The sequence below is a fragment of the Pavona decussata genome, unplaced genomic scaffold (assembly GCF_977016875.1).
Source record: "Pavona decussata unplaced genomic scaffold, jaPavDecu1.1 SCAFFOLD_218, whole genome shotgun sequence".
Lineage (NCBI taxonomy): Eukaryota > Metazoa > Cnidaria > Anthozoa > Scleractinia > Agariciidae > Pavona > Pavona decussata.
The window spans coordinates 920225-932420 of record NW_028145623.1 but is presented as its reverse complement, the minus strand read 5'-3'; the positions used below and the strand labels follow the sequence as shown (position 1 = coordinate 932420).

At 38.5% G+C, this 12196-nt stretch overlaps 1 protein-coding gene across 2 annotated transcripts; it reads left to right on the top strand.

Annotated features, from left to right (window-relative positions):
- The first annotated feature begins 2175 nt into the window (after positions 1-2175).
- Positions 2176-9256, top strand: LOC146459620 (CDC42 small effector protein 2-like). Of its 2 annotated transcripts, none has more exons than XM_085089246.1 (5): positions 2176-2442; positions 5763-5813; positions 5889-5933; positions 6238-6372; positions 8497-9256. In XM_085089246.1, exons 1-4 carry the CDS (start codon positions 2389-2391, stop codon positions 6340-6342), a joined length of 255 nt encoding a protein of 84 aa, XP_084945372.1. In that variant the 5' UTR covers positions 2176-2388; the 3' UTR covers positions 6343-6372; positions 8497-9256. The 2 variants fall into 2 exon arrangements, with proteins under 2 accessions (XP_084945372.1, XP_084945371.1); XM_085089245.1 differs by lacking the exon at positions 2176-2442 and adding an exon at positions 5473-5667 and having other exon boundaries at positions 8497-8638.
- The last annotated feature ends 2940 nt before the right edge of the window (positions 9257-12196 follow it).

Below are 12196 nucleotides of genomic sequence, written 5' to 3'. Positions count from 1 at the left end.
CTTTATTTAAACACGGTTTCAAGATATTTCCCCAAGCAGCTAACTTTGTCCGTTTCTCAGTAAGATCGCGGTGCTAACCGAAATCGAGTTTTCCTTTCTTCTCTGTTTTGGGGATCGGCGCCTAAAAACAGCTATATGTAGTACGTAATCTAAAAATAAACAGCGGCTAACAGCTGTTCTTCGTGGGATCGGAAGCTGATTCAGTGGGGCAGTTCCTTAAAGATTACTGAGATATATAACGTAACTGAGCGTTAGTTGCCCTCGAATTTCCATCATAAAACTGTTCTTAATTATAAAATCAAAGCGAAATTATCAATCGCCCATCAGTGAAAAATACAGTGGATGACTGCATAGGCTCGATTGGGAAAATGGCGGCGGAAATCGAGCCTAATGACTGCAGAGAGTATTCAGTTTTGCGTCATTGAGATTCAAAGCTCTTGAACTGCTTTGGATGAAATAATTATCGTTAGTTTCTTTAGAGAGATACTTCAAATTCCGGTCTGTTTAATACAGTCAACTCTCTCATAGCGACCACTTCTCGTAAGCGACCACCTCCCGTAAGCGACCACTTCGTAAACAACCGTAAACAACTTTTTAGGCCAGATATTACACATATTCTTTTGTTTTCTGTTTCCGGTAAGCGACCACCCAACGTAATCACGTATGATCGTTAGTAAGCCATTACTCAGAAGTGACACAAGTTCAATTTTTAATGACGCTACCCCGGACTGCTAACAGATAATAACAGTTTACAGACAGAGAAAATGGCTATAATTAGATCTGTAGGTTACAGTGATCTGTTCCAAAATGTCGTACAAAGTTTTAGAAGAATGAATAGATGTGAAAAAAGAAAATAAATTAGTTTCTATTTGCCTAATTTTATCTGCTTAGGTAATATTTTTATGTAATTACTTAATCAATCCAGTATTAGGCCTATTTTGTTGATCTTTCCCGTAAGCGACCACCTCCCGTAACTCGACCACTTCAAATGTCGTGCCCCAAGGGTGCTCGCTTACGAGAGAGTTGACTGTACTTTGTTTTACTCTGGTTGAGAATTGCAATTTGCCTCACAGCCAATCAAGAAACACAATCGATTACACCCCCGTGCAAGTGGTTTTTTTTCAAGCTGGATTTTCACTCTCGGACATCATGGGTGGATTACATTTGCATCGGAACTGCTCAGTAAGACACTCGCTCGGTCAACGACCATTTCCTCCAAAGTGGTAGCCTCTTAGCGCGTCGTCACGCGTTTCCTCCTCCTCGTGGGGGAGGAAACATGTGACGAGCCCCTAAGGACGTCTGCATGGGAGGCTACTAAAGTGGGAGCGAGAGAGAACAGTGAATTTTCCTCAATATTTCATACAAAAAAAAAATCGGTATGCTTTGCGCATTCATGAGCTGTAACACCACCTTACTATTGATTCAATTTTTCCGCGGCAACTTGGCTCTATATATAGTTATACTGTAGGGGTCCGGCCCTGTAGCGATACTTTATTTCAACGGAACCCGAGAAGTGAAGTGCTTTGACGACCTGCTAACAAAATTCTTTTTACCAAGTACGTACACTCCATGTTGGCACGTCCTCGCTGTCATCACCAAGCCAACCGCAAACGACACACGAGGACAACACATGCCGATTTTTTAGTAACATCCCAACACATGGCCTCACGAGGTCGTCATTCAACTCATTTTGAAAAAAAAAAAAAAAAAAGATTTTCACAATGTCAGTACATATACATCAAAGATAAAGTTGTAAATTAAAAGAAAATAAGCTTAATGAAAATGATAGTAAATAAACGAGCCTTTGTTTTGGTGTACTATTGTGCTGATGGGTAGCCTTTACTCACAAACGGGAGGGACGGAGGGGAGTCCCCTGGGTAAATCGTTGCTCTACCTCTCTCCCCTTTGATATTGGCTTTTTATTATTTTTCACCACAAGAAGTTTAAAATACCTGAGTAACATTTAGAATTGGTGGGATTAGTTTCCGCTATTTTGGATTATTTTTACCCAAGATGCAAACAGGATATGCGGTACCCAAGCCAGGGCGATCAATAATCAGTGTAAATAGTTTCGGTGCGTTGTAAACATCATTGATATGCTAATGATTAACACATAACTCTGTCACCTGAGCTGACGGTGTGCTGAAAATAGATCACACTTTATATCCCCTTTGCGCAGGATCAACTAAGCAGAGTTTCCGGCAGTTCAGCATTTTCGTTTTGCTTGCAGTCCACCATATTCGGTTGCTACAACAGTCAGTAAACGTTTAAAGCAGGGTTTGGATCTTTGATAGTGCGTTTGGCAAGGGTTTGTGAGTACGACTTGTTGAGGATTGCGCTGTATCACCGATCAAAGGATATACTTCGAATTCTGCGCCGATCGATCACATGGCGATGAGCTTTGGCGCTTGCTTCGGAGCCAGATCAAGGGGAACGGAACAGGTAAAAGCTTGTCTGAGTTCTCCTCACGATACGTAGTTTCACTACGCACTGTTATACCTTCCAAGAGATGTTTTTTTGGTTAATTCACACCTAAATCCTTGACAACATCCGTTCTTTTCAAAACCTTGTGCTATTAAAATACAGTCTTGATGGCTTGAAAATATGCATAACATCTAGGAATTTAGCGCCGTAATATTCTGGCAGTGAAAGTTATTTCGTGTGAGTCTGTTATCAACGATCGTTGATCATCAAATGCCTTGGCAAATATTGTCATTGTCTTCACACAAGTCATACAAATTTCCATAGGACATGCGAAATTTTATTTTGTGTCAGCGTTTACTCAATTCTAGTAGGCAGGGCACGTCTAGAAAGGTTGATTTGCCCTCATAAATTAGCCTGTTTAATTTTCATTTACGGCAGAAAGCGAAGCAGGGGATAGAAATATCAGGTTTCTGTACGTTTTGGAGAACACTTTCGAAACTTCTAGCGTCCAACTCTTACAGAAATGTCGGCAGCGATCGTAAATAATGATTTGCATCATTGGAGTGTCAATTGTTCTTTTTATTCGTAAATTCGTGGGGGCAGTTTATGGTCATTTTATGTGCGTCATTTCATCACTATACAAGATATAAACGAATCTCCTGGAAATGCGAGCGATGTGCAGCGTTTAATAAACAATATAAAGTTAATAAAACTAGTTATCGTGTTTGTTAACAAGATCAGAGCGTTGGTTTCTGTACAAATCAAATGATCGACAGTGACCTTTCCCGTTTAACAACAACGCTACCTTGGCTTTGATATCAGATATTTGCGACCGTAAGACAACTTCGAGATAAAAAAATTATCATTGTCATCAGTACCCATCCATCACGTACACGTTCGCTTTGACAGAAGATTATATCATTGAGCTTGTTATTGAGGGCCTTTATCCACCAAAAATGTCTTTAATAGGTAAGCTTAATTATGCTAAGCTTTTAACCGTTTCCTTGTGTTTTGTTTATTTCCGAGTTCCTCGATGTCCGGTAGTTTTGACGTCTGCGGTACATTAGCAATTGTTTGTGCAACAAAAATCGCGATGTTGCTGCGAGCGAAATCTTGTCTCTTCTGGGCTGCTGTTTCGCATTCGTGCCGAAATTGATCATTATCTAATTTCTCTTCAGTTATCAATTAGTCACGTTGAGAATGGAGGAATCATCATTCATCAGGCAAGCAAAAACGAGAATGTTTATAATTGCACAAAATTCTCAGAACTTTTACAGCACAAAATTAAATGTATGCTTGCAAGTATGGGAAAGCCGTGCATCAGATTACGTTTGACTTAAGTCAATAGAATGATGTGCAGGCAGACTGTATGTTTCATTGTCTGCCCCCTTTTTGTGGTGTGGTGTGTCCACAAGTTTTAATACACCAGTGGTTTGTTCTATTAAAATCATCATAAAGAAATTATTTTGAATGTACATCTTAATTCTGATGATGAAAAGCTCTTGGAAAATTTGGGAACCTCACTAAAATTGTTTTTTCATGAATTTGCAAGATTTTCTTTTCTTTTTTCCTGTTATAAATAAGCTGACTGACTATATCCTGCTTTCACTTGAGCTGTGAACAGAGACTCTCTCAATTCTTCACAGAAGGAACTGAGAAGGAGAGGCTGTGTAGAAGTGGTATCCACTCTTTGAAGCTGCTGTAGTCCAAACGTTTGCCTAGACTTCAGTTTTCTGTCATCAAACTGGTTTTTATAGTGCACATATTAATTTGTTGACAATAACAAGGTGAAGACTGAGCCCACTGGACACAGCAAAATGGTTTTGAGGGAATTTGTGTATTAGCGTGTGTATCTGTGGAGTGCTGTGTTTGAATTAAGAGATTCATCTGTGCACACTTTTTGGGGATATTGAATTAAAATAGGAAGTCGTAAGGAACACTTGATGGCTTAGATGGTGAAATTAAAAGAGTGTAAAGCAAAGAAAACATTCTTCAAGAACAAATCGTTGTTTTGTCAAAGATGGCCAAAATGCAGTCGACAAATGCAGGCATTGAAAAAAATTGTTCCACTTCAAGCTGAAGTCTTTCCATGAAATGTTCCATAGAAATTGTTGTTTTGTCAAAGCTGGCCAGTTTACTAATGCTTATAACCATTGAAAAATAATTGCTCAAGCTGTAAACTTTCTATGACATGTTCCAGCATTTCTGGCAGTTTACGGTATTGAAAGTAAATGAAATTGTTTGATTGTCACATTATTTGGCCTGGGATTAAAACTGCGTCCAAGTTATAGCTTGAGATGCTCAGAAGACATTAAAACTTCACACAAATTTTCTCTCTTGGAAAGGAAGTTTCTGGTTCTGCTTGCAGGGTACCTGCTCTTGCAAGAGAGGCCTAAAATGTTAACAGAAAGCTGTTTAAAAAAAAGCAGGTCGTCAATTTTGCTTGAAATAGCTGCTTTAGCACTGTTGAGTGTCTAAATTTATGAAATATATGAATACTCTACATTGTACCAGTATTCTAAGTGGGATGCTGAAGAGTTTTTTAACTTTAAGAAGGTGGTTTAAAATATCGGTGATGATGATGATGATGATGATGATTTGGTTTAATATGAGCGAGGGTTTGGTCCAGTGTCTTGGTCATTTTATAATTCTGTTTGCATAAAATAAGTTTACAGCTGTTAGCTGGTAAACAGATCATCTAAGTCTACAGAGGTGGCATTTCATATAAAGTATGATACAAGAACGGCTTTAAGTTTGTTTCCTGGATTCCAGCTTATTTATAAGTTTGTTGGTGTTTTTTTCATATTTTGGGGGAATCAAATTAAATCTTGGACATTTTATAGATACTGAAAAGGTATTGAAAGCCTGATTGTTGTCACATTAGAATTTGTCATTGTTGATGAAAGCTTTGGCCAGTTCATGAGAAAACACTTTTTGTTTGTCCCGAAAATCCTTGCTTCAACAAACAGGGAACGAATTCTAAGCGGAAACGGGCTGTTGCATGTGACTTCCGGTACCCATCATGCTCAGTTAAGGAGACCGCACCCTCGTGGAAGTGTGGGAAGGGAACCGAAACTCGAAGGTTCGAAATGTGCGTTTTGTGGAGTTCGCCATGATTTTGCGGCTAAAATTTAGATAAGGAAAATATAGTTTTTATTAGCGGCTATCAGGGGCTCTTCGATGAGCAAAATGAGCGAGTTATGGGTGTGTTTTCCTTGCTGTGTCACTGAACAACCACAACCGGTATGAAGTGATTCATATATTCGGAGCATGTCTGGACCAAGATTATGGAGGGATATTGCATTCCAATTGATTCTGTGCTTCTTATTATTTTGCAGAGAAGGCGGAGGATCGATAGATCCATGATTGGGTTACCAACGAATTTTAAAGTGAGTACTTTGTTTTCTTTCTTCTTTATGTTATTTCACAAGATTTATTTTAATGAACTTTGACTTTATTCACAGCACACGGGGCACATAGGCAGCGGCGATATGGCGTCTGGTTCAGATGTAAGTTGACTTAAAACTCTTCACATTTTTCTCACTGAAGTCCTGTTCTTGAGTTTTGATATCGATTCGAGATTAATTCCGTTTAAGTCTTTTATTTACGTTTGACAATTAACTAAGAAATGGACTTAGAGTTATTGTTTGTGTTGCGGCGATTGCTATCGACCACTCTCGAGCAAGTTTACAAATTTCCTCGTGCAATTTTTCTCACCTCGTGTGGCCGATCGTGCTCACACCTATTTTTAAAGAGCTATTTATAAGATAAAGAAATATCACATGGCTGAATTGTCTACAATCTTCATTTCAGCTGGGTACAATTCAAGGGCAAATGCAGTCCAAGGGTGGCTACCAGGGAATCAGTGTACCGCTAACCAGTACTCCAGCCGGAATACCAGTGGGGGGAGGAAATTGAATCTTGCATATAACACTGTAGAAAGAAACAGTAAGTTGGCAATTTGCCTTTTCTACAGTTTTAATTTAATGTCATTTTTGGTTTCGTTACGGCATGAATGAAAATACATTTATTTATTTCATGGTTATTAAAATGAAATGTTTTCTTTTATCTACTTTCACACTGTCGTTAAAAATTCATTTCAGTTTCGTCGATGCTCATCGTTAAACGTGTAAGCCACGTTACTTTTGTAAATAGCCGAGATTTTGCAGTTTATAGATTGTAAGCTTATGCTAATACCATGGTAAATAAATCAAGAAGAGCAATTTTAAAGAACAGTGGTATGTGCTGTCCATTGTTTTTGAGGCCATTGTTCCAATAATTATTTTTGTGTGATTTCAAATGTCACAGTTCTGGAACTTACCCTGATATTTAGTGAGATACGTTTTAGCCTGGCAGTGCTGCATTTATCAACCAAATTGTGAGAAAATTGCCAAAAACCAATGAGTTTCATTTCCTAGAGTTATCTACAAATAGGAAAAGGTGTTTTTTTTTTTTTTTTTCAGACCTTTCATTGCCCACAGACTTGAGATGAGCAAATCAGTGCTCATTTGCCTGGGGCCTTCCTCATAAAATGTTTTGTTTCCCTTCACCCTAAATAACACAAAAGATAATATGTTCCCACTTTCATAAGGTAGATAGTAACAGGAAACAAACCATTTTATGGGTGTCATCATACAGGCAATCTGCTCATTTTCTCAAGGCCGTCATCTGGTATAGCAAGCATTTCAAAAGGTTTTTATGTGTAAAATCGAGAGCCAAAGAAAGTGAGAGGATTTGGAAGAGAGGAGCGTTAACACTTGCCCACAAGCCACACAATTTCGAAAAACTCTTCCTTGATGTGACAGCTTGTCAATAAATGGCCTACGTCAGAAAGATGCACCTGATTTGCATCAGATCATTAGTCAAAACAACCTATCTTGTTATCACTCAGTTGGAATCATATTGAAAAAATCTTATGCCATCCACTGTGGAAAGAAATGGGAAATCATGGGAAGTGAAAAGCTCAAATATCGTTGTTGTTGTTGTTGTCAGCGGCGTGATTTGAATTTGATTCTGTAGCGAGCTTTGCAAAGGACATACTCAGTGTACAATGCTGTATTAAAAGTATATTTTTTTTCCAGTGGGCATATTTTCAATGTAATAAGCTAGGGAAATTTGGGGTTCCTTTTTCTTGCTAACAGATGATGGCTTTTGTGCCATCTTATGCCAGAAAATTGTGTTAAAAATCTCAGCTGTGAAAAATCCTTGCCACTCTAGTGAAGCTGGAAGAACCTTTCAAATCACCTGTCTCAGCCATCTGACTTCTAAATATCACCAAATTTCACTATAAATATTACAAAATCTTTTTTGATTCCTCCAGTAGTTAGGTCCTCTAGGATTACTCGAAGATTGAGATCTGGCAACTTTGACACTAGTGATTTTCAAAAAACATTTTATATGATTTTCATCTGCATCATCTGTGGTTTTGATTGATGGTTATGAATCAGTGATGTCACGTCCCGCAAAAGTCTAGCAGCTATTCTGCTTATTATTCTGGAATACACTCAATTGAATGTAACCTAAATGTTGTGTATCGCTGTAGAGTGGTACAGGTCTCATCTGAAATGTTTGTGACCCAGACGGTCGGTGTTTGTCCCCTTTGATGTTTCTTAAGATAGTAAGACTTTATCCTGTTGTTGACTTCCTGCTTTGTTTCTTTAATCTCTCTAAATGTATTTGTATTATGTTTTCTATTTTATCTTAGAAAAAAAATGCAATCTTATTCAAAAGGGCTTAAAATTAGTACAGTGGATCCCCACCTAACGACCACCTTGTTATTGCAACCACTATTTTGCGCCCCAATTGAATTTACGTGTAAAGTCCAGTCATCATTTCCTTAGTTTGACAACCTCGTTAATCCAACCACTCGATTATTGTGACACCATTTTCACAGCCAGAAGGTGGTGGTATTAACTATATCTTGCCCTTCTCCATTTCTTTCATTGTTGTAAGTTATAAACCATTGTAATTTTAGCATGAAGTAGAGGGGAAAAAATAAAAATACAAGAAAAAATACTTGACTATCCAATTTTATGCATACACTGATCTATGCTATCTCTTGATCTTTTGCAGATGGTGCTTTATATTTTGAGGAATCAACAGGAATGTTTTCAGATGGAAAGTTACAGAACAAAATATACATACAATAGACTTATAATTCCTTGTTAAGAAATATTCATACAATGTGTTACAGAGGAAGGAAATTTGAGTGCTGCTGATTCCATTTTGTAAATAACTTAGCTATTGAAGTAGTATGTTTTATATGCCATTAGAGTTAGTTTCATAGCAGAAAAAAATTTAAATGCAGCCAAGAGTTCACTAGCTGTGTATCATAGCTAGCTAAGGTTGCTTGGCATCTGTCTGCGCAGTATTTGATTGCAATCACGCCATCATCCATCTACAAACCTTTTCCCTTCCAGGAGTGCTCTTGTCCTAAATGAAAAATAAACTCCTATGTTTTATTTTGCAACGTGTTGTAGTGATACCCAATTACCAAAGTGTTGAATAGCTTTTTTAGAAAGAATACATGTAGTTGTGAGTTGTAATTCCAAAACTGGAAACATCTTGTACATTAATAAACAATGCCACTGGAATGTATTGATCAGTAGCATTGAATTTAATGAATTAATACTAGAGGATTTTGTAGTTAAATTACATAATTATATGAATTGAGGACTTTTTTACTCAAGGAGTGAGTGGTTGATCAAAAAAAGTTTGCTGTTTTTCTATTGATTTCTTACAAACTGTAAATCCGTAAAGTTGCGCTGAAAAATCAGTTTCCTGGTCCCATAGCACTCAATTTTAATTAAAGATTTGGTGAATTTCTATCATATTTTTGACAACTCTGTGTGGCTTTCTGTATTTCCTGGCCATCAAGTGTTTGTGGGAACTGTCATAACAGAAGTCATGTGATCGTAAGTTGCTGTACAGTTACGGGGTGTTCGATTGTGTGCGAAGCTTTCAAAACCAAGAGAGAAATGTCGTCAGGTTGTAAACAACAATAATGAAGAAAAGTTTCTAAAATTAATCAAACTAACAATGGAATGGTTTGTTTTAATGTAACAGTTTCAGTCATGACATCACTGAATCATCAAATTTTACATGACTTGCACTCCTTTCAATAATTAAAATAATATGAAATAAATTAATTAAAATAATATTGTAATTATTACAATATTATTTTTAGGCGACACGTATGCCTTGGGATAAAATTTTTTGGGCGGACTTTCTTTGGATGCGTGCTCAGACAGTGGAAGTGCTTCCAACCGTCTGAGCGTGCCCAGGATACCTGTTTGCTGGCTAGGGTTTTACATCAAGAAAAATCTACTTCAGGTCATGTTTGGGCCTTTTGTCCTTTGTGGTGGGGGTGGTGTTTGGGGGGGGGGGGGGTGACTGTTTTAGGGTCTAACATCTTGGCTTCATTTTCATGTCCCCGTGTCTAATATACTCAATTATCCCCTTGGGCATACATGATCTAAGTTCAGGGTCTCATTAATTGCAGGCATCCAACTGATATATCTGGCTGCTTCAATTTCTGAATTGTTTACTCCAGACTTGTTTGTGTTAGCCATCTACTTACAGAACCTGGCTCTCTGTCTGTAACAAGATATTCTATTTTACTCTTAAATAAGAATCTTGACAGTAAGAACAACCCCCCCCCCCCCCCCCCCCTCGCTGATTACCTGCATGTGCAACGTGGTGTTATTGGTCCTGATCATTGTTATGGCTGAAAAGTGTGCAAGCTACAATTTTTAAGTTTCTTCATACTTGCTGTGTCGCACTGTTTGCAAGGATAATTTGTTTTTCTGCATGCAGTGTTTCACTGTATATACGCTGCACAGATAATGAAAATATCGACAACAAGCGGCTGATCATGTTGTTGCATGAAAAAAAACTTTTAATTGAACTGAACACATTTGTTGAATAAAAAACTCTGACCTGGTCATTTCTCTCCCTCATGTAATAACATCCGTTTTGTGGACGTCAGAGGCAAAATAATTAGTAATCATAAGAGCACTTAGCTAAGTCTCATCCATTCATTCAAGGCAGCAGGGATGGTGCAGTGGTGAAAGAACGTTTCTTCCACTTCTACGTCTTTGGCTAACTATATCTGAGCTGAGTTTGAAGTGGGTTCATAGTTTTTCACCTGCTCAAATACCGAGGTTTCTACATTTCAGATTTAACCCAGAAACCGAGGGCGGCTGGTTTTACAATCATTTGACTGCTGAGTTCCATTAACGTAAGACTGTTTTGTCTTCCGCTAATTATTAACTTAATATTAAATCCTCAAAGAAGCACCTCCCTTAAAAAAAGAAACGCTCTTTACGAGAGATGTGGAAACTGAGGTTTGCAAGTACCTTATTAGGTGACGTGTAGCCTCCCATGCGTTTTCGGGGACGCGGTACTAGTGCCAGAATCTCGGTTAAGGGGTAAGATCTTAAGGAGCTGGTGAAAAGGCGGGAGCCTAATACCAACCCCCTTGGTCACACTATCAACTCTCCCCAATCTTCCTCTATTTTTAAAATCCAAGGTTCCGGCTGTTGCGCTCAGGTGAGGTGAAATGCCTACAGTGTGCACCGCTATTGCCCAATCAGGATAAAGGTATTAGAGAGCTTAAGCATCACGTTTACGGCAAACGTGAGATTCGCGTTTATGTTTTCTTGAAAACATGGGTACGTAGATGACAGTAGTACAAGATAATTCTGGCCTTTAATTCTAACGCAAAAACACTCATTTTTCTGAGAAACTGAAAATAGCGAGCGGCAAATAAAGGATAAACATGATCACGTGGTCGTTTGCCGTAAACGTGATGCTTAAGCTCTCTTTATTGTAATTGATCAAAAGCGAGGTGCACGTTCAATTGTCGTCATGTCATGTTCAGTGTGAGCGCGTGAATTAAAAGACTGGTTTCAGATGATGGCGAACCGTTTCATTTGAGAAATTGTACCTTCTCTCTGCACCTATGACGTGTTACTAAAAAAGGAAATTCTGAAGGAATCTGGGCATGATTTGGGTCTGTTATGACTGACATGAAATCCGTCTTTAGTGGTCATTTCTGATTCAACTTGTTTGAGCTTTCTATTGATACACGTCATGCAAAGATGTTTTGGAAGTGACATTTTCAAGAAAACGTGGTGAATCACATTAGCAGTAAATAACAGTATTAAAGCCACATTTAACGCGGAATCCGATTTAACAATAGATCGGCACACGGCAAGACACTTCCAAGATGACACCTGCCCTGAATGGATGCCAAGACGTGTCGGAAAACTATGTAGTGCGTTGACATCTCGCAAAGTTAGAGACCCCTGCGCTGTCATTTAGGACGGTGCCTCCTTTTTTGTGCGCAGTTTATGGCCGTGTGGGGAAAGCATATCATAGCAGGGGCTGTTAGCATCGAAATAGAAAATTGGGGTAACCACGAGTTTTTCAGAGTTGCTTAAGCAACAATTATTCCAAAAAGCGTTGAAATGCATAATAGTTGATGGAATTGTTTTTCAAAATTGACTCTTAATTATCTATGAAAATTACTTAGTTGCGCCTAATTTCCCTTATGAATTATGACAGCCGTTGCTAAGATCGTATTGCCCGTGCTGTCATAAACCGCGCAAAAATACCTTTCCATTAGTAGGCAACGTACTTAAGAATTCAGAGTTTCTCGGACTATCCCGAGATGCGCAGAACGCATGCGCAGTAGCAATAGGAGGCACCGTCCAATTCTCGACCCCAGAGCTCGACCCCTTGACTGCGCAAGACCCAAAGGGAAGAGCCC

Coding starts and splice junctions, on each gene's coding strand:
- LOC146459620 (XM_085089245.1), top strand. CDS start 5,605: ATGAGCAAAATGAGCGAGTTATGGGTGTGTTTTCCTTGCTGTGTCACT. Junction 5,668..5,762: donor TCACTGAACAACCACAACCG/GTATGAAGTGAT, acceptor ATTATTTTGCAG/AGAAGGCGGAGGATCGATAG. Junction 5,814..5,888: donor GGTTACCAACGAATTTTAAA/GTGAGTACTTTG, acceptor CTTTATTCACAG/CACACGGGGCACATAGGCAG.